We start from the raw sequence: 20,711 nt of genomic DNA on the forward strand, positions 1-20,711 counted from the left end.
TGTGCGGCAGTAAAGGCTGCAGTCTGCTGAACTGCAGGTGGCGAGAGGCCTCCTGTGTCTCGTTGCTGGCAAATCATTTATAACTCCCAGTAGCTCCTTCCCAGTTTTATCCCCCCCGCAGATCCTTTTGTAGACATGATGCTGTTCATCCCTTTTGTCTGTTTTGCACTGTACCTTTATTTTTTGTTTGATATATTGTTGTTTTTATTGTGAATGATTACATCTTTTTGAAATGACTGTAGTCAATTTTCTATCACTAAAATGTATTGAAAATAACTGATTTTTCAGGTTACACGGGTAGTACTATTGTGGGTGAATAATCACTTCAATGACTTTGAAGGAGACCCTGCAATGACTCGATTTCTAGAAGAATTTGAAAATAACCTGGAAAGAGAGGTAATATTGGGATGTTGAAAGAAACCATCGGCTTTAAGTTCATTTTACCCAACCTGTCTTTGAATTGACATCACTGTTTCTGAACTCCTGTAGAAAATGGGCGGACATCTAAGGCTGTTGAATATTGCATGTGCAGCTAAAGCCAAAAGAAGATTGATGACATTAACAAAACCATCCAGAGAAGCTCCTTTGCCTTTTATCTTACTTGGAGGCTCAGAGAAGGGATTTGGAATCTTTGTTGACAGTGTAGATTCAGGGAGCAAAGCAACTGAAGCTGGCTTGAAACGAGGGGATCAGGTATGTTGTAAATCCAAACATAAGGGTGGACATTGATGCTGCTTTCCTTCAGTCAGCTGGGATACTGAAATTAACTTTTTTATTTTTTAGATACTAGAAGTAAATGGTCAAAACTTTGAAAATATTCAGCTGTCGAAAGCCATGGAAATTCTTAGAAATAACACACACTTATCCATCACTGTGAAAACCAACTTATTTGGTAAGTATTTTTGCATGCTTTCTTTATTTTCATTTTGATTTTTTTTTAACATTTAGATTTAAATCATGAAAAAGATCATTTGTATCAGTCATTTGAAACACAAGGATCCAAATAGTTATAGCCAAACTACATAGGCAAAGATTTGATTTTGTAAATGTGAGGTGTGAATATTAGTGTTTTTATGGATATTTTTATAGCTTATAACTTTACTCTATTTAAACTTTTGAGTGGCAGTGATAGAGAAACATGCAAAGCAGATTCTTTGTTTATTAATCGGAGTTTTTCTACAGGATTATAGCTTTGATAGCTGAGGTATGTATATCTCATCTACTCACAACTTTACAAATGCCTTTGGATTATTCAAATTTATGATGGGGATTTTTGTGGTATGTGTTTCCATTCTAGTATTTAAAGAACTTCTAACAAGATTGTCAGAAGAGAAGAGAAATGGTGCCCCGCACCTTCCTAAAATTGGGGACATCAAAAAGGCCAGTCGCTACTCCATTCCAGATCTTGCTGTAGATGTAGAGCAGGTAATTGGACTGGAAAAAGTAAATAAAAAAAGTAAGGCCAACACTGTTGGAGGAAGGAACAAGCTGAAAAAGATACTTGACAAGACTCGCATCAGCATTTTGCCACAGAAACCGTATAAGTGAGTATCCATGTTTATTTTCAGTGTGTTAATCTTACTGCATTAAAAGACTAAAAAATGGGTGACATAATTGATAATTTGCTTGAGTCTACAAAAAGCTGTAGACTAACAGCTGAGCTATCCTAGAGCAAAGTTCTACAGTCAAGTTTGTCTGAATTCCTTTTCTGCTCCTTCTTTGATTATCCTAAGAAACTTCATTAGATAACTTAGCACTTCCTCATTTTAACGATTTTCTTTTACTTTGGACTTTTAACAAATAAAAATGTGTTTATTCCACTTCCCCCCATGATCTGCAATTGATTTTGTCAACCAAGTCACTGCTGCTTCCGGTTGCTCCTGTTCATCCTCTTCTACATTCAGTTATTGAACTGTTGCTAAGATATCACCAACCAAACACACAACTTCCTTTTCTCTCAGAGAATTTACTGATCAGAATGTCAGTGTATTGTTGAATTTCTCCTAGACTATGTCAAGAGCTCAGACTGGACAGAGTGTTGTGGGTATCACTCACTGTTAGCGTATTGGCGTATTTCATCTTCGTTCCCTTTGAATCTAAGGGATGTTTTATAAAACTCAATTTCTATGAGCCAAATATTTAATGTTAAGTAACATGGGGACTTCTAATTTATTATAGATTCACCAAACTACACTACTTTAAGATATAACTTGACAGTAGAAGGTTTTTTGTTGTTGGTTTTATTTATTTATTTTTTCATTTAATGGATATATGATAGAATATTAGTAATATAGACAGTCAGGATTATACTAAGAATTTCCCATTTAAACTTCATTTTATATAATAGTTTTATCCACAGATTAGGTATGGCCTAGAATATTCCTTTGGTAGACTGTCAAATTTGTGGTTTCCCTATTGAACTACATAATAACTGGTGGTTTCAGATCAGCTGAACAACACATACAGCAATGTCCTGAGGATAAGCAATGAGTATGATGGTTTTATATATAGACTGGAGAGGATGTGTTTATATTGAGTGTTTCTAGGAGACAATGGATTAGGCCTGTTGGCATTACAGAAAATAGGAATGGATTGTTAAAGTGGCCTTTCTTGATGAAGAGCTTATTTTTAAATGGGCATTAAAAAAAAAGTACTTAAATGTTGAGTTATCAGTAGCACAATAAAAAAAATCTTTGAATCATATTTGACCATGAGCTAAATATGAGCCTTTAAAAAAAAAATCAAACAAAAGATAGCATGACCCAGGTAAATATTAATAGAAATGTGACATGTAAGAACTGGGATATAATCCATCCACAGTACAGGATGTTGGCAAGGCACACACAGTATGAGAATACTATATATGTAGTTTTGCTTTGTGTGTGTTCTGTAAGATTTTAAAGCCAGAGAAACTTTAAAAGGATAATAATTAGACCTGTTCCTTTTAAAACAATGGGGGAACCCATTAAATAATTTTTCAGAAACCTGTGACGTTTGTTAAGGTGATTTGCAATAATTTCTATACATAAGGCAACTGAAATAATAATCCTTTAAAAGAAGGCCCACTGAACTGTAGGATCTATTATATATGTAATAGGTTTGATAGTAGTTACTACTTAAGCTTTTTCCTCCCAGAAATCAGAATGTTTGGAAAACAATCCAGGGATAGCCCTATGGCTGTAAATGACAAGTACAAACAAGAGTAGTGTTAGATCACGTTGCGGGTTAAAGTGTTGCTAAAAAGCAGTTGGTTACGTCTGGTGTGTACTAGGGGTTTTAGCCATCTGTGCCAGCGGTGGCCCAGTCAGCTCTGTCTTTGACCTGAGTCTACAGTATTTGTCTCAGGTCATAAATTACACTAATATTTTTGGGACTAAAAATTGGTGTATGGGATTAAAGTGTAAAATTCCACTAATAATGTGAATGTTCCCGTATTTCACAGAATATTATTTATGCCAAGATGTACTTAAATGGAAATTCAATTTTATCATGTACTCACCAAGAATTTGGAATTGACACTAAAATCCTCTTTACTTTAGTCTTTCATTTAATTTTTGTCTGTGTTAATCTACTCTGAGTTTCATCTCTCTACCTCCAAAATGCTGCTAGAATTTAGCAGTTATCAAAAATAGTGCTTATGATCAAGGTCTAATGTCCAAAAACCCAATCGAAGCTAAATGTCTTAATTTTATATTTGACACCTCAGTTTAAATTCCAACCTGAGTATTTTCTTTTTCTTGTTTTCAAAGAACTTACATAACTAAACCATTTATGATCTATTAATATTTTGTGTGTGTGCATGTTTTATTTTGATGTTATGGATATTTAAATCATGTTGCAAGAGTTGTTCCACACTAAGACTCATTATAAATGAAAATCAGCTGTTCTCCAAGGAGTTAACTGTAGAACTAAAATTTTGAGTAGAGAATAGTAAAGTGAGTCATGGGCTTTCCACTGCCTCCTCTTTGACACTGAAAAATAACGCATTGTACCACTGTAGCTCTTTGCTATACGTAACTAAGGAGTAATGTCTGAGGGTTTCTTTACGTTTGACTCTGTCATGATCTCATTTCTCTGAAAGAGTGGAAAATGAAATTGGAACATTTCGGCTTAAAGATTGAGTTACAAAAGAATTTAGTAATCTGACTGCAGAAGTCATCAGCTGAGTGAAACTAAATTCATTCTTTCAAGTGTGCACTTTCTTAAATCTATTTTCATTGTAACTAGAGCTTTTTTGAATATGTATATGTATATATATATACATATATATACGCATATGTTAAGAAACTTAATGTTTGTTATGATTTGATTAGTTAGGTTTTAGAGAAATATATACTTGACTTGGATACACTTCAAACAGTGCTTGTTTTGCATCAGCCTTTTCCTATTGGTTTTTGAAATACAGCTTACCTATGGCATGTGTCTGTTACATGTTGATGACTTACAACTTTTTAAATTGATAGTTTTTCCTCTATCAATTCCCTACTTTGTTCAGCGATATTGGGATTGGTCAGTCTCAGGATGACAGCATAGTCGGGCTACGGCAGACGAAGCACATTCCAGCTGCACTACCTGTCAGTGGAACTTTATCATCCAGTAATCCTGACTTACTGCAGTCCCACCATCGCATTTTAGACTTCAGTACTACTCCTGGTAAGCCCTGTCCATAATCATTGTGTTCTTGTAGTCTTTGTTCTTAGAACAGTATACGTATTGTTTGGCATGGGTTATAGAATGAACTTTAAATTTCAGACAGTGAGAACAAAATCTTGTTTGTTCTTTAGACTTAATGGACAAATTAATCTCTCTCAATTTGTTTACTTCATAAAAAGAAAGTAAAACACACAATACAAGCATTAGGTCATATTAAATAGAGTAAAAGGCATATTTTAGGTTAATGCAGTAGGCTCTTCTGTATAATAGAGATGAGATTTTATTTGAAATTTTTTTCTTTTGTCAACCAACCTGACAATCAGGTGTGTCGAACTATGTCTGCAGAGCAGTTACTCATAGGGAAAAGGTATTCATTCTTGTGGTGTTTCTTGCAGTAGATTCTCCATTGATTTGCTGTGTTTTTGATGAAAATCTATAATAGGCAAGAGGTGAAAGTTTAGAGAAGATAATGGTACAGAAGTTTTTTCCCTATTACTTTGCCTAATTGTATCTCCACTTATTAAGTTCCTTTCCTTTCTCCCAGACTTGCCTGATCAAGTGTTAAGGGTCTTTAAGGCTGATCAGCAAAGTCGCTACATCATGATCAGTAAGGACACCACAGCCAAGGAAGTGGTCATCCAGGCCATCAGGGAGTTTGCTGTGACTGCCACCCCGGACCAGTACTCACTCTGTGAGGTGTCTGTCACACCTGAAGGTGTCATCAAACAAAGACGACTTCCAGATCAGCTTTCCAAACTTGCTGACAGAATACAACTAAGTGGAAGGTATACAGCATTTATCCTTCACACCCATATCAGAGTCTGAGATGAACATTTCAAAGTGTTTTATAAGGCCCCTCACATGAAAGTTTTCTCCTATTCACCAAGAATTGCTCTATCAAAGTCTGTGTGCATAACAGACTGATGGGCACAGATCTGTCCTTCCCAAGGGCCTTGGGCCTGAGTGGCTACTGCCCGCTCTTGTGCCCACGGTGACTTTTCGCTTGTAGACTCCTGGTTGACAGAATGAAAGAGTGAGCCCCATGTTCTCGTTTCCTTGGAAATGAATACTTGAAAGTACATTTTCTAATAATACTCGAGTGTCTTCTGCCCCTTGGAGAGATCCGTGACCTGAGTTTAGCTAGTGCTGACCATTGTCAATCTTTTCAGTATTCCCATGGATACATGTTTGTGGTTATTAGCTCACTGTACATAATTTCCAACAAGTGCTCACAAAGAAGGCTCCCCGAGTTCTCTCTTCTGAAGCTGCTGTTAACTAGTCATTATTCTTTGGGAACTTCCGTTTCCTCATGTGACAATTAGAAATTTTACCCGCCCTGCTTGTGTATAGGATTTTGTGAAAATTTAATAGTCAAAATTGGTTGTAGCATTGTTCTATCAGGATCAAGTTAAGGTGCACTGCTTTTAGTTTTCTGTGGTAATTGAATGGATTCACTATGCAGAAAGAATCTGACTACTAAACAGTGTTGACCTCATTTGAGTTCTCCTTCCTTCTTGCAGCCTATTTTTTCTACTAAAGTTTTCAGCAGATAGTTAATGTCATTTTTAGCAAAAAAAGAGAGAGACCGACCAGGAAAGACAGGAGGAAAAGGAGTTAAAACTGGCACAAGTGAAATCCCATGCAGTGGTTTCCATCAATGACTTCTGAGTAGGTGGTTCTGCGATTTGCTGACGGAGGCAGCAGCTGCATTCTTAGTTGAAAGAATTCTCCATTACTGGGTGCAGAGTTCTCCCCTATGTGGTGTAAAGAGTAGCATTCTTTCAAGGACTATCACAAGACTGCTGCTTACACTTTGGGTGATTTTCTCATAGATACTACTTGAAAAACAACATGGAAACAGAAACCCTTTGCTCAGATGAGGATGCTCAGGAATTGTTGAGAGAGAGTCAGATTTCTCTGTTGCAGCTCAGTACTGTCGAAGTTGCCACACAACTCTCTATGCGAAATTTTGAACTCTTCCGCAACATTGAACCTACTGAATATATAGATGATTTATTTAAACTCAAATCAAAAACCAGCTGTGCCAACCTGAAAAAATTTGAAGAAGTCATTAACCAGGAAACATTTTGGGTAGCATCTGAAATTCTGCGGGAGACAAACCAGCTGAAAAGGATGAAGATCATTAAGCATTTCATCAAGATAGCACTACACTGTAGGGAATGCAAGAATTTTAACTCAATGTTTGCAATCATCAGGTAAGAAAGAATTTGTCTTAAGAGTCAATTTAGATTGCAGATTAAAAATGTCAATCCAGGAAACCATGGCATTTAAAATCTCTGGTGTGTTTATTTGGAGCCCAGAAAATCCCTTTCACCATTTTATTTTTAGCTGATTTGGGGCAAATTATTTGAACTTCTTCAAATACTAGTTTATCTGTAAAATAATAATGTCCCCAAGTGAAACAACTGATGAGTGTATGTGGAATTCCTTCACCCTCTTTAAGTGCTTAGTTTGTGGCTGAAACAATATTGATGATGGTTAGTCATTTTCTCTAAGGACTTTGATCATACTGTTATTACTATTATGGCTTTTTTATTACTGCAGGATATTTGGTCATCTTGTATTACCAATTACTTGCTACATACCTAGCACTGCTCTGTGTGTGGAGAGGAAGCAATGAAACAAAGTCCTCATATTATAGTCTAGTGTTGTGTTCATAACAGGTCAGAGGAGGAAAAGAGAAGAAAAGGAAAACAGCCATGCCCTGCCCCATCTTCCATTCTACTGTCAGTCGGGGTTTCTGTGAATCCTTTTGTAAGCTGCTCTGTATAGAAAACATACAGAATTATTTTGGGTTACTTAATTTTATACCTTTTTTTCCTCAGTGGCCTTAACCTGGCACCAGTGGCAAGACTGCGAACCACCTGGGAAAAACTTCCAAATAAATATGAAAAGCTGTTTCAAGATCTCCAAGACCTGTTTGATCCTTCCAGAAACATGGCAAAATATCGCAATGTCCTCAATAGTCAAAACCTACAACCTCCCATCATCCCCCTATTCCCAGTTATCAAGAAGGATCTCACATTCCTTCATGAAGGTACTCTATAAAGTGGAAGATTTTAATATTTACTTGTGGAAGAGTAGAATAAATGCAATATAATTTTTTTTTCTTTGCCAATTTCAGGAAATGATTCAAAAGTTGAAGGGCTGGTCAATTTTGAGAAACTAAGGATGATTGCAAAAGAAATTCGTCATGTTGGACGAATGGCTTCAGTTAACATGGACCCTGCCCTTATGTTCAGGACTCGGTGAGTGAATCATCTTCCTTGGCATTTTTGGGGATTAGATCAGGTTGAGTTCAGAATTACCTAATAATTGAGAACAGGCGATTATAGCATGGCAAAATCTTACTAGATTATGCTAAAAAATCTCCATTGAAATGTCAGCAAAACTTTGTCTATCAGACATTGATCATTTTGCATGAGACCTCAATATTTGTTCCTTATTTTCTGGAAAAATGACTTGTAGAGATAAAACTCTTAATTGGTAGACAAACTAAAATATGTAAATAACACACATTGTCTCAATAGCCACACAACTTGGATTTAGCAGTGTAGTCAAAAATTATTAACCTAGTGAGGAAAAAAGTCAGTCTTCTAAAGTGTAAATATTTTTGTCCGTTAAATCTGCAAAATATTTCTGGCAAAAGTTGTGTGCATGAGGTGATTTTGCAGTTTACATGTTTGTGGGCTCCTAGTACTGCTGACGCAGACGTCTGGTCCCTTCTTTCTGAGCTTGTGATCTTTCTCTTTCTGCACCCGCGCTTCAATCGCCATGGCTCTCACTTACAGGAAGAAGAAATGGAGGAGTTTGGGGTAAGTGACGGACTTGGCATACCACACCCGGTTCTTACTCTGTTCATTGTGGTGTTCTTACCTGCTGGACTTTCTGATGCTTTGCATTTTTTGCATTTGTTTCTTAACCCTCTTGCTCTAGCAGAACTTCAGTTGGGAAACTGATTTCAAGTTTAATCTGTGAAATAACTGTTAAGATTAGCTAGGACTGTAGTCCAGGTATACTACTGGACTTAATTATACTTCATTTTGTGGATCTTGAAATGGAATAACAGCCTAAAGTGGGTGAGGGGAGAAAAGGCTTTAGAAAAAACCGTGCAATTTATGTAACATGAGAGGTGCCCCTGGTATTTACATTTTTTGTGGCTCAACTAACTACTCTTTCCATTCTATAAACCAATTCTTTTTAAAAAATAATTCTTAACATAGTGTGCTGATTTTTATACATGTAGTTTACATTGCATGACCATTTTATTAACAGATTGACTGTATTTAAAAACTCCATTAATGCAAGAAGAAAATTTGAACACCAGAGTTTAAGACGTGTCCTGAATATTTTTTACAAGTAAATTTATTGTAAGCATTAATGATTATAACTGAACTTTTGCATGAGCTTTTCTATAATTATTTGCTGGCTGCTTGAGACAACTACCTTGAATGTTCCATAGATGTGAAAAGTGCATCTCCTAGGGGGAACTTGTACCAAATGTGTGTGTACAGTTCTTTCTTAACTGGAAAAAAAATTCCATGTTCCTTTGTAACAGTACTCACCAGAATGAGTCATGTGACCCGAATATTTTTGGCAGTCTTGGCATGTTTCAAGTAGATACTGTTATCCATGCTAGAGTGAGCTGCATATCTACCTTTTCATCTTCCAGGTCTCTCAGCCAGGGTAGTACAAATGCAACAGTGCTAGATGTTGCTCAGACAGGTGGTCATAAAAAACGGGTACGTCGTAGTTCCTTTCTCAATGCCAAAAAGCTTTATGAAGATGCCCAAATGGCTCGAAAAGTGAAGCAGTACCTGTCCAATTTGGAGCTTGAAATGGATGAAGAGAGCCTTCAGACATTATCACTGCAGTGTGAGCCAGCAACCAACACATGTGAGTTTTTCCTAAAAGCATTTGTTTCCTAACTGGAGGAGATCCAAGCAGTGACAGAATACGCAGAGACAGTACCCCAAGACATACTAGCGTTGCCTTGAATGCAACTGCTCAGTACCCTGTAGCATGCCCTTCTGTGCCACTCTACTCTGTGCATATGGGACACGTGTCTCCCATTTGCACCCTTTGTTTTCACAGAGAATGACGGGCCCACAGGGCAGAGGTGCACAGAACCAGATCTGGGGGCTTTTTTGCCTCAGCAGCTGCCCAGTCAAGATGTAATTTTGACACTCCCAATTCAGCACAATGTACCCGTTGCTAGCATCTGTGTTTGTAAGATGGGCATTTTCCATTTAGGGCACTTGAAATTGGGTGGCAATGTCTAAAGAGACCTCCTAGAGAATTTTCAGTGTTAGAGGATCTGAAACTTCAAGTCATTAGACTTACCCAGAACAGCATTGTCCTCTGGAATCTGAGTTCAGATTCTGTTTGTTCCTCACGTTGACAGTGGCATCTGAGGCAAGGTGCTTAAACTTCCTCAGGCTTAAGTGTTCATCTGTCACAGAGCTGTCAAGTCTGTGGAACTGTATAGACTCAATATAATCAAACAGTATTGGCTGTTTTTAAATTCTACGCTGTAGGAGAATTTCATAGTAAAAAGATGCCAGTTGATAACCATAAAATTACAAATTATGCTCAAATGTCAAGGATTTTTACATGTAAACACTGAATATTTAATTTTCTGTATTTTTATTGGCTGTTCATAAAACTATTCATAAAACTGCATGAAACTAGCATAGCCCTTCCATTTTGGTCATTTACTTAGGAAGTAGGGTAAAAGTATCTTGTATATGTCACTAGTAGTAGTATCCTAACTTTCTTATTCTATTTTCAAATCAATCAATTGCCAGTGCCTAAGAATCCGGGGGACAAAAAGCCTGTCAAATCTGAGACGTCCCCCGTGGCTCCGAGGGCAGCAGGGTCACAGCAGAAAGCACAAGCCCAGGCGCAGCCCCCGCAACCGCAGCCACCACATAGAATCAACCAGGGCCTGCAGGTTCCGGCTGTGTCCCTTTATCCCTCACGCAAGAAAGTGCCCGTGAAGGACCTCCCGCCTTTCGGTAGGTGATTATTGTTCTACGCTTGTTTGTATGTTCACTGTTCTGCTTTTCAGATTAGGAAAAATATGTATCTTCGATAACTTTAGGATACTTGAGGCCCAGCCTGCTACTTGTTAATAAAACACAGTATATTCAGGAAGTTGCCAGAGGAAGGGACTGTTTTTATTGAGAATCTCATTTAATCACTGCTGTTATGAAAGGCAGCAATGTGAAATACGCTTTTAACTAGTCTTTAGTAACTACAGAATTTGCTTTGTCTAGATACAATATTTAAGCTAGTTTTGCTTTAGTATCAGTGAGTGGCTGGGATTTAAAGTGAAATGGTTTGGAGGCAAATTCTTATTACAATTAGTTTCTGAATATTAAGGAGCCAAAATCATGCTTTCTCTTTCCCAATAAAAGTATATATACTAGCTTAGTCTCTTCAATCAGTGTCACAACAAAATTATTTTTATACCACATACTGGTTATATACTAGATGAAATGTTCAATTAAGAAAAAACAAACTGGTAGCAAAGAGTTTACTTAGTTACCAATATTTGATTTTATCTATGATCATTCCTGCCCAAATATAATCTGACCTTATGAGTTAGTGAGTGATAGAATGTAGCTCTTTCATAAACTCATTTTAGGGTATCTGCTGATGAGGAAGAGTGAGCCAATTAGTGGAGTTTGGAGAAGAGTGAAGAAACAGCTTTACTTGACAGCTTACCCTTCAAATACTTATGCTTCCTTGGTCAAATTCAGTCACATTTCTATATCCACTCGTCTTTGCCACTTAACATGAAAGATTATCAGGCTTTCTTTCAGCTAAATGTGACCTGTCTATACAGGCTCTTTGGGGATGAGTGAGTTCCATGTCTTAGGCTACTTCTCTACATTAATGTTTTGTATTAAATGAGTTAAGCCCACTTTCTGCTTTAATGGTAAAATAAGTTTGTTCTAAACATTGTCAGCATTTTAAAATCAGCACCAGGATCACATTTACCCCCTTCCCACTCATACCTCTTTCAAGGTGGAAAATTGTTTTCCAAGGTATACAATCTTCATTGCCCTGTACCTTGTGTGAAAGACCGTGCTTCTTGATTCTATGTATGCTGGTGTTCTTGGACATGTTTTCCAGGTCAAGCTTACTCATTCATGTAACTGTAGTAAAGCTGGTATTTCCATGCTTCCTGTATATATGACTTCGTAGTTATTTTTCAGAAATGACTAATTCATATCAAAATAACTCTGGGAGTTTATGGGAGAAATCACCTTTATTGTATATAAGCTCCTTTTTCTTCTACTCTCGTTCTTTTTGATCCTGCCTTTTGGATCACTTCCTCCACAGCTTCTGTGATGGCAAAAATCTAAAGTAAACTATTTCTCATACTCTGGAAATGTCAGTCTGAAACCAAACTATAGTTATGTTGTGACATCTGTACTTTTCACAGAAAGTTACAAAGACCTTTACGATTGTAAATAGATTGAAAGCAAATGAACTAGTAAATCTTAACACCAGGTATGTAAGTTTTTGGTTATTTCTTTAAAATACTTATTTTTCCTCTTACAGGAATAAACTCTCCACAAGCTTTAAAGAAAATTCTTTCTTTATCTGAAGAAGGAAGCCTGGAGCGTCACAAGAAGCAAACTGAAGATACATTATCAAATGCATCTTCCCAGCTTTCTTCTCCTCCCACTTCTCCACAAAGTTCTCCACGAAAAGGTAGAATTAAATTACTTTTGTTACCCTGTGAAGTGATATTAAATAGGATGTAAATATAGCTCTGGACTTTGTTATATTAGTGTCCTTTTATAACGCTGTTCGCTTGCCCTCTCCCATCATCACCATAGCTCCTCCCTTCTTCAGATTGCTCTGTCCCCCCACTCCTGTAGAATCTCTCTGGTTTATAATGGTCTCTCTCTGTATTGTATTGTAATAACTACACTTCCCCCACCCCTGTCTTACTTGGTTCTCTTAAATTTCTTCTGTAAGTGAAATCACTTGATATTTTTCTTTTTCCTTCTGACTCACTTCACTGAGCATAGTCCCAGCTCCCATCCATGTTGCTGCGAATGGCACACGTTTATAGTCCATTGTGTGTGTGCATACACACACACTCACACACCACATCTTCTTGATCCAGTCATCTAGTTTTAGGCATTTGGGTTGTTTCCAGGATTTACCTATTGTAAGTAGTGCTGTGATAAACATAGGGGTGTATGTACCTTTTTGAATTAATGTTATTAGTGTGTCATTTTAAATGATTTAATACTAAATGGATTTTCTCCCATCATTTATAAATTTGGAAAAACATTAGTAAATTACAGAAAAGTTTTCCACAGCAAAAAGTTGTCTAAATTTAATTATATAACATTACGGAGTTGGGGGATTAAAAAAAAAACAGCTTCCTGATTTATTTTTTCACTATACTTACACAGGTCTTGATTATATTTGTTGCTACCCTTAAAGAGATGGAATATTTTGCAATCAAACTCTCCTTATGATACTTTCTTACCTTGAAAACTGACTTTCTGCATAGTCTCCAGGTTCCCTTCTTTCACCTTGAAGCTGAATGGGTACAGCAGTACTAAAGGCCTAAGACAGTTTTTCCTAAAGGAAGGGTAGAAAGATTGTTTTGTTTTTTGGCTATTTCAGACACCTGTGCATTTTGTGTGGATGTCAGTCTACTGTCCTTGTTAAATGGATCCATCTAAGTTGTTTTCTCATCCTGTTGTTAGGTGGCAGTGGCAATCAGCTGAGATCTTTTGGCTCCGGGCAGCTGGACTTAACCAGTTCCTCCTCTTCTCTTGGAAGTGAGAACAGTAACAAGAATAACAATGCACCACGGACCTATGGGATAGGTGGGGTTTATAGAACCAAAAAAAATCAAAAAAATGGGGTGGGGAAAATTATATTTCATTAGTCAAGGAAAAATGGGAGACTTCTGCCACCTGGCAAGGGCTCTCTATCTGAGTGGTGTTTCTCAAGTTTTGTTAGCTTTTTCTTTTTGGAAATAGACTGCTCAGGGAAGCCATTTAAATCTTGCCTGTCAAGATTTTATGTGGTTCATGTGACATTTCATCGATGAACACATTAAACGTTATCAAGACCTGTGCAACATTTAAAAATAAATCAGGAATTTACTGAAAGGATGGCAGAATTACTATTTGGGGTAGATTAAACATTGAAGTGCTTCTACACTTACTTTATAGGTTAAGTAGCACTGAAAAAATTTGAACTGCATTTATTTTACTCATTAATGATGAGAATTTAACTTTTTTCCCCACTAAAAATATCAAGATAACCTGACTTTTAAAATTATTGCTAGCAATAAGGGAGAACAAAGGTCCTTCAGTATCAAAAAGTGGACATTGCTTAGATGGTTCAAGAAGCAAGTAACCAGATCTTGCACATTATTAGTTCCTTTAAAACATTTGGCTTTTGTGGAATGTATTGAATAGAAATCCGAAGATGTCTTATTCTTAGATATTCACGTACAATTGTAATTAAACCCTGTATTTCCAGTCCAATTATTCTCTACTATAAAATTGTAAAAATTATAAAGATAGATTAAAGCAGATCAACTAACTGATCTCCAGCATAAAAATTAACTCTCATGTAGAGTAGTAGTGTAATCTTTCTAAGGGAACTAAGTAAGAACAAATGAAGAGTATTATGGCTTCTGCATCATTTCCAAACTCATAACTTTTTTTTTTCCTTTCTCTAAGCTTACATTACACAAGTTAAGTTTCATTTGAGTAAAAACTTAAGCATAATACAGTCATCTCATTTCCAACAGTAAAATAAATTTTTCCTCACTTCAATGGTCGTATCTTTTGGTCTACCTCTTGATTTTTTGCTTCTATTTGGTAGACTTCGGATGTATGTAAGAAACTAACACTATCTAATTAATATGGTTGTATTTTCCCATGCAGGCTATAGTTTGGCCCCCAGCGGTACTGTGGATAATTTTTCAGATTCTGGTCACAGTGAAATTTCTTCACGATCCAGTATCGTCAGCAATTCTTCATTTGATTCAGTGCCAGTCTCGCTGCATGATGAGAGGCGCCAGAGGCATTCGGTCAGCATTGTAGAAACAAACCTGGGCGTGGGCAGGATGGAGAGGCGGACTGTGATTGAGCCTGATCAGTACAGCTTAGGGTAGGTGGCCTCTGAAGTGTTCCCGTATATTTCTCTCCCAGTTTTAGCATTCTTTCAAGAAGTGTCTTCAGCACAGAACAACTGTGGTTCAGTGAAGAGCAAACCCCCATTTTGAGTTTCTCCATTTCTATTGGGTTGTCAGAAAGTCACAAGCACCACACCATTGTTGTTGTACCAGCTGCTTTCCAAGTTAGGCTTACCCTGCATTGCAGTACGTCCATTCGGTGCTGAAGACAAGGGTGACTTTAGAATGTACCCCACTGCCTTTGTTTTGAACCGCCTTCCTGAATGATCACATTACCATGGGCAAACCTTAACTGTATCAGGGACATGTTCCTTAATATTGTTTTTCTGTTCATGCCGCGATGGGAAAACCAGCCACCACAGTGCAATTCTTTTATCCTCTTTCTGGCTGAAAAAGAGGTTTTGGCTTTATCCTAGATTAACAACTTTGCATGTCTTTTTCCTTTCTCTTGCCACTTAGGCCCTATGCACCGCTGTCTGAGAGTCGAGGCTTATATGCTGCAGCTACAGTGATTTCTTCACCAAGCACAGAGGAGCTCTCCCAAGACCAGGGGGACCGCGCATCCCTCGATGCCGCAGACAGTGGCCGTGGGAGCTGGACATCGTGCTCCAGTGGTTCCCACGATAACATACAGACCATCCAGCACCAGAGAAGCTGGGAAACACTTCCCTTTGGACACACTCACTTTGATTATTCAGGAGATCCTGCAGGTTTATGGGCCTCAACTAGCCATATGGACCAAATGATGTTTTCTGATCATGGTGCCAAGTATAACAGGCAAAATCAAAGTAGAGAGAGTCTGGAGCAAGCTCAATCCCGGGCAAGCTGGGCGTCTTCCACAGGATACTGGGGAGAAGACTCAGAAGGTGACACAGGCACCATAAAGCGAAGAGGCGGCAAAGATGTTTCCCTGGAAGCTGAAAGCAGTAGCATAACATCCGTGCCCATAGAGGAAGCCAAGCCTGTCCCCATGCCTGCCCACATCGCGGTGACCCCGAGTACTGCAAAAGGGCTTATTGGTAAGTTTACCAGAGAACTTTGTCACAACTGGATCGTGACTAACTTATTTTCAAAGTGAAATTATGTGCATAGTTAGTTGCTAGATGGAGTGTCCAAGTTAGCAGTGCTGTCAAGAATTTGAAATTAACAGTAATTAAGAAGAGCCCTACTTCTGTGGCTGGTTATAAATTCCTACACAATAAACATTCAATACACCCAGTTCTTGGAATTAGTCGGCTGGTAACAATATTTGATCTTTTTTAGGTGAAAATGACACCCATGCATGATAGGAACTTTTAATAAGCTGTTTAAAATGTTTTATGATTCTATTTTGTTGACTTAAATAAAACTATACCTTGTATGTTTGAACAAAATCCATGTATGTGTTATGTAGGCAAGTTGTCCCTGTGCTAACCAAGTTCTTTCTGCACTATAGCATTAGGGAGAGAAGGCTCAGAGATACTGCAGTGAGTGAGAGCTTGTCTTCAAAGTTAGGCAAGGTGGGTTTGAATCCCATTTTATGAGCTCCGTGACACTGGACATGGTAGTAACTTCTAGTAATTATTAGTGTAAAGGAGATATATGGGATACACTTAAAGTATATATCGTAATTATGTATTAAAGATGCTGTTCTGTTGTCTCATTCCTTCAGTCTTATCAGGATATATTTTCTGTGGCATATTAAATGTCTGTATAGGTTGAAGGAATACATCATAGGATATATAAAGCAAGAAACTAGAGTATAGATACTGATTAGGGAAATTGTAGTCATAGGCGTATGTCAAGTTTATATCCTTTTGAGGTAAGGAGACAGTTTATAACAAATTAATACTCAGAATATTTTGTCATGGAGGAAAGAATTATCTTTAGTTGATTCTTGAAAGTTTGGGAAAGTAAACTTTCATTTGTGCTTACAAACTTTATGTTTTACGTCATAAAATTAATGAATGCTTTTAAAATTCAAGCTATATGTAAGGTATTTATTTTAAGCAGTATTTTCCCATGTTGTTCAAGACTTAAAAGTAACACAGAATTGATTCTATGCCTACTAAGTGCCCAGGAAAGAACAACCTACCCTGTCCTAGGGGGTAACGAGAGAGAACGTATCAGGCACTATGAATCGCTTCCACACATAAACCCAAAGGCTAGTATAAGTAAGAGATCATGAATAAGTAGATCTTATTATTTTACAAGGACACGTTTTTAAACAGTCTGTTCAAAGTTAAAAAGGTACTTACTTCAGCTGCTTCCTAGGCCCACACCAGTTATATTGCTTTAGTTAATATCTACTCCCTGGTCTTCCAGACCCCACCTCTATCCCATACCACACAGACTACGTAGACACATTTATGGCATGAAAATACCCTCTGCAGAGTTTTTAACAGCTGGTCCATTGTTTTCACTGTAGCACGCAAAGAGGGCAGGTATCGAGAGCCTCCACCCACTCCTCCAGGCTACATCGGAATCCCCATCACTGACTTTCCAGAAGGGCATTCACATCCAGCGAGAAAGCCTCCAGACTACAATGTGGCACTTCAGAGATCTCGGATGGTTGCCCGACCCGCTGACACAGCCGGGCCTTCCCCTGTGCAGCAGCCCCATGGCCACCTGGCGAGCAGCAGGCCCGTGAATAAACCACAGTGGCACAAACCCAGCGAGTGCGACCCGCGCCTTGCCCCCTATCCGTCTCAAGGGTTTTCCACAGAGGAGGATGGTATATATATTTACATATGTGCATTCTTAAGACTATAAAGCTAGCTGTGTGTTTGTCTTACCACTGGTCAGTTGTGCCTTGAGCCACATTCTACACAGATCATTTTATAGTGAGAGTTCCAAATTTAGGAGTCAAAGTCAGCCAGAAGCTTTAAGAACTACCAAACATCGCAGAGGGTATTATCTGAACCAGATGGAGGCTATGGCATCCTTTCTTTGAAAATACAACAGTTAGACTTTCAGTGAGTTCCAAATGATAAGTATATTTGTCTACAGAACTTTGCCTTCTACAAATCTACCTGGTCAGAACGGAATGAGGGTGAGAAGGGAGGTCATGCCTCTCTTTTTGACTGGTATATTTTCATTACATAAATTATAGAGAAAAGCAAAGCAGTAAATGGAAATTACTTAATCTTGCTACTTGCAGATTTCAGCTACAACCATTTGTTAAGATATCCTAGACTTGTATATGTACAGTCACATTGTGCTTTTAACTTCCCAGTCAATAAATATACAACATGTACTTCTTTTTGTGGCTATAGATGTATTTAAAGATAGGTCTCATAGATATTTTAAACACCTCTTCTGGTAATGACTAATACGAATAAAGACAAGGATTTTGAATGAGCTGTGCTCAAAATAGCTATGGTATTTCGCGGGGAGGGGGATGAACACGACACTGAAGGTAATCTTGAGCAGAAGAAATGCCTGCTTGTTCATTGATTTTTTTCCCCCCCCCTTTCTTTCCTGGTTGTGTTTGCAGAAGATGAACAAGTGTCTGCTGTTTGAGGCACAGGCTTTTCTGGAAACAGTTAGCCACCTACAAGGAGAGTGCAAGAAGACACCTTTAGCATTGGAGCCTTGGAACTCACCTTCTGAGGATGGTGGACCACTTTGCCTCCTTCCCTGCCTTAAAAGCAGCATGGGGCTTCTTCTCCCTTCTTCCTTTCCCCTTTGCATGTGAAATACTGTGAAGAAATTGCCCTGGCACTTTTCAGACTTTGTTGCTTGAAATGCACAGTGCAGCAATCTTCAAGCTCCCACTGTTGCTGCCTGCCACATCACACAGTATCATTCCAAACTCCAAGATCATCACAACAAGATGATTCACTCTGGCTGCACTTCTCAATGCCTGGAAGGATTTATAAAAATCTTCTTTTTAGATTTCAATCCAATCCTAGCACTTGGTCTCATTGGGATAATGAGAAACGCTAACCATTGAACTACTTGGGGCCTTTAAACCCGTCGAGGAAAACAAAGAAAAACAATGAAATCCTTTGAGTACAGTGCTTGTCCACTTGTTTACAGTGTCCTTTTTTTAAAAAAAAAATGAGTTTAAGGATTGTGTTCAGAGTAAATCTTATATCCATTTAATGACTACAGTATTATTTTGAACCTTTAAATAGGGTTGCCAGCCTAGGTTTCCAAAACACCAAATATGCCGGACAGGGTGTGGCCACCCCAAGAATAGGGGAAGACCAGGCTTGTGACCTTGTCTTCCAGCCTCAGCCGTGAAGTGCCCTATCCTGAGAGTAAGATATTAGCCAATTACTGAGATACCAAGTCAACTCATTCACTCCTTCCCCAGTGGGTGAGGTTCTTCTATAAAACTGTTTGCACATGGCCAGGGGAGGGAAATAGGACTCGTGTCCTGTGTCTGAGCCTTATGGAGTGCAGGGCAGTGTCTTTTGAGGGCGTGTTCTGCTCCATCAAAATGGATGGCAAACCCCCTTTTAAGTTATGTGTCTTTGATTTTTGTTAATTTAGTTCTAGGTTTTTTGTTTTTTTTTCTAAGAGAAATGTTTATAACTGGATAGCATGGCAGTGAAAGCAGTTTGGGATATTGGAGGTAATGCCAGCTGTGACACTGCTCTTTCAAGACAGCCTCCCTTTACTGAATTGGCATTAGGGGGAAAAAAAAGCCGTTAAACGTGACAGAAGCTCAAAAGCCTGGTTAGCTGTGCTACCCTTGGCAAAGTGGGTTGGTCTCCAAAGACTGCCCTGTGAGGGGCTCAGTGGACACTGCAGATAGAGAAGGCCGAAGTGTAGCAAGCACCTGCTCACAGCTGCTATTAGCCCTGAGTGACTGAAATGACCCCTCCGCTCTATTTTTGTGTTGTTTTTGCACAGACTCCGGAAAAGTGAAGGCTGCCAATCCGAGTAGTGCTCAAATGTGAGGAACTGCTGGTCTTGGATTTTTTTTCCATTGAATTCAGCTGATCATATTGATCAGTAGATAAACGTAAATAGCTTCAAATTTTAAAAGTCGAATTGCAGTGTTTTTTCACTGTATCAAACAATGTCAGTGCTTTATTTAATAATTCTCTTCTGTATCATGGCATTTGTCTACTTGCATATATATTACATTGTCAATTATGCATTTGTAATTTTACATGTAATATGCATTATTTGCCAGTTTTATTATATAGGCTATGGACCTCATGTGCATATAGAAAGACAGAAATCTAGCTCTACAAGTTGCACAAATGTTATCTAAGCATTAAGTAATTGTAGAACATAGGACTGCTAATCTCAGTTCGCTCTGTGATGTCAAGTGCAGAATGTACAATTAACTGGTGATTTCCTCATACTTTTGATACTACTTGTACCTGTATGTCTTTTAGAAAGACATTGGTGGAGTCTGTATCCCTTTTGTATTTTTAATACAATAATTGTACATATTGGTTATATTTTTGTTGAAGATGGTAGAAATGTACTATGTTTATGCTTCTACATCCAGTTTGTATAAGCTGGAAAATAAATAAATATAACATAAAGCCTTGTCTGTATTCATGTGGTATGCAAATTATCCATGTGTTTTGGGCTTAAGAACAAATTCAATCTTTGCATTGTGGTCAAATAGGAAACTAGCTATGATGCCCTATTACTCTGTTCAGATTACTTTAAGTAACATGACTAATCTCTGCTTGCTCATCGGATGTAATCAATAGCAGTGACAGTTAATCTAGGTCATATAAATAATAGAAAGTGTTTCATGTTGCTCTCTCCCCTAATAAAAGAGGCCAACCCAATCCAGGTCTGTCATCAGGTGGAGTAAAGCCTTCTGAATGTTTCCTGCAGCTCAATCCATTTTCCTTCTACTGGGAAGTAGAGAGTTTATGGCTCAACTAGGCTC

General features: G+C 38.1%; 1 protein-coding gene across 7 annotated transcripts in view; it reads left to right on the top strand.

Annotated features, from left to right (window-relative positions):
• RAPGEF2 (Rap guanine nucleotide exchange factor (GEF) 2) overlaps positions 1 to 20,352 on the top strand; it is a 185,826-nt gene extending 165,474 nt beyond the window's left edge. For 4 of the 7 annotated variants that reach the window (XM_012726828.1, XM_012726829.1, XM_012726832.1 and 1 more), the window contains 18 exons: positions 289 to 396; positions 490 to 693; positions 784 to 892; positions 1,298 to 1,544; positions 4,496 to 4,653; positions 5,198 to 5,438; positions 6,486 to 6,869; positions 7,500 to 7,711; positions 7,799 to 7,922; positions 8,466 to 8,489; positions 9,347 to 9,570; positions 10,482 to 10,691; positions 12,247 to 12,399; positions 13,416 to 13,538; positions 14,613 to 14,838; positions 15,323 to 15,882; positions 17,271 to 17,576; positions 18,339 to 20,352. In XM_012726828.1, coding sequence (XP_012582282.1) covers positions 289 to 396; positions 490 to 693; positions 784 to 892; positions 1,298 to 1,544; positions 4,496 to 4,653; positions 5,198 to 5,438; positions 6,486 to 6,869; positions 7,500 to 7,711; positions 7,799 to 7,922; positions 8,466 to 8,489; positions 9,347 to 9,570; positions 10,482 to 10,691; positions 12,247 to 12,399; positions 13,416 to 13,538; positions 14,613 to 14,838; positions 15,323 to 15,882; positions 17,271 to 17,576; positions 18,339 to 18,364 — 3,639 coding nt within the window. In that variant the 3' untranslated portion in view covers positions 18,365 to 20,352. The remainder of the gene's footprint in view (positions 1 to 288; positions 397 to 489; positions 694 to 783; positions 893 to 1,297; positions 1,545 to 4,495; positions 4,654 to 5,197; positions 5,439 to 6,485; positions 6,870 to 7,499; positions 7,712 to 7,798; positions 7,923 to 8,465; positions 8,490 to 9,346; positions 9,571 to 10,481; positions 10,692 to 12,246; positions 12,400 to 13,415; positions 13,539 to 14,612; positions 14,839 to 15,322; positions 15,883 to 17,270; positions 17,577 to 18,338) is intronic. The other 3 variants (XM_012726830.1, XM_012726831.1, XM_004685369.2) reach the window with 1 other exon arrangement.
• Positions 20,353 to 20,711: the final 359 nt, after the last annotated feature.

This window comes from Condylura cristata, unplaced genomic scaffold, assembly GCF_000260355.1.
Source record: "Condylura cristata isolate star-nosed mole 26May11 unplaced genomic scaffold, ConCri1.0 scaffold00018, whole genome shotgun sequence".
Classification (NCBI taxonomy): Eukaryota; Metazoa; Chordata; class Mammalia; order Eulipotyphla; family Talpidae; genus Condylura; species Condylura cristata.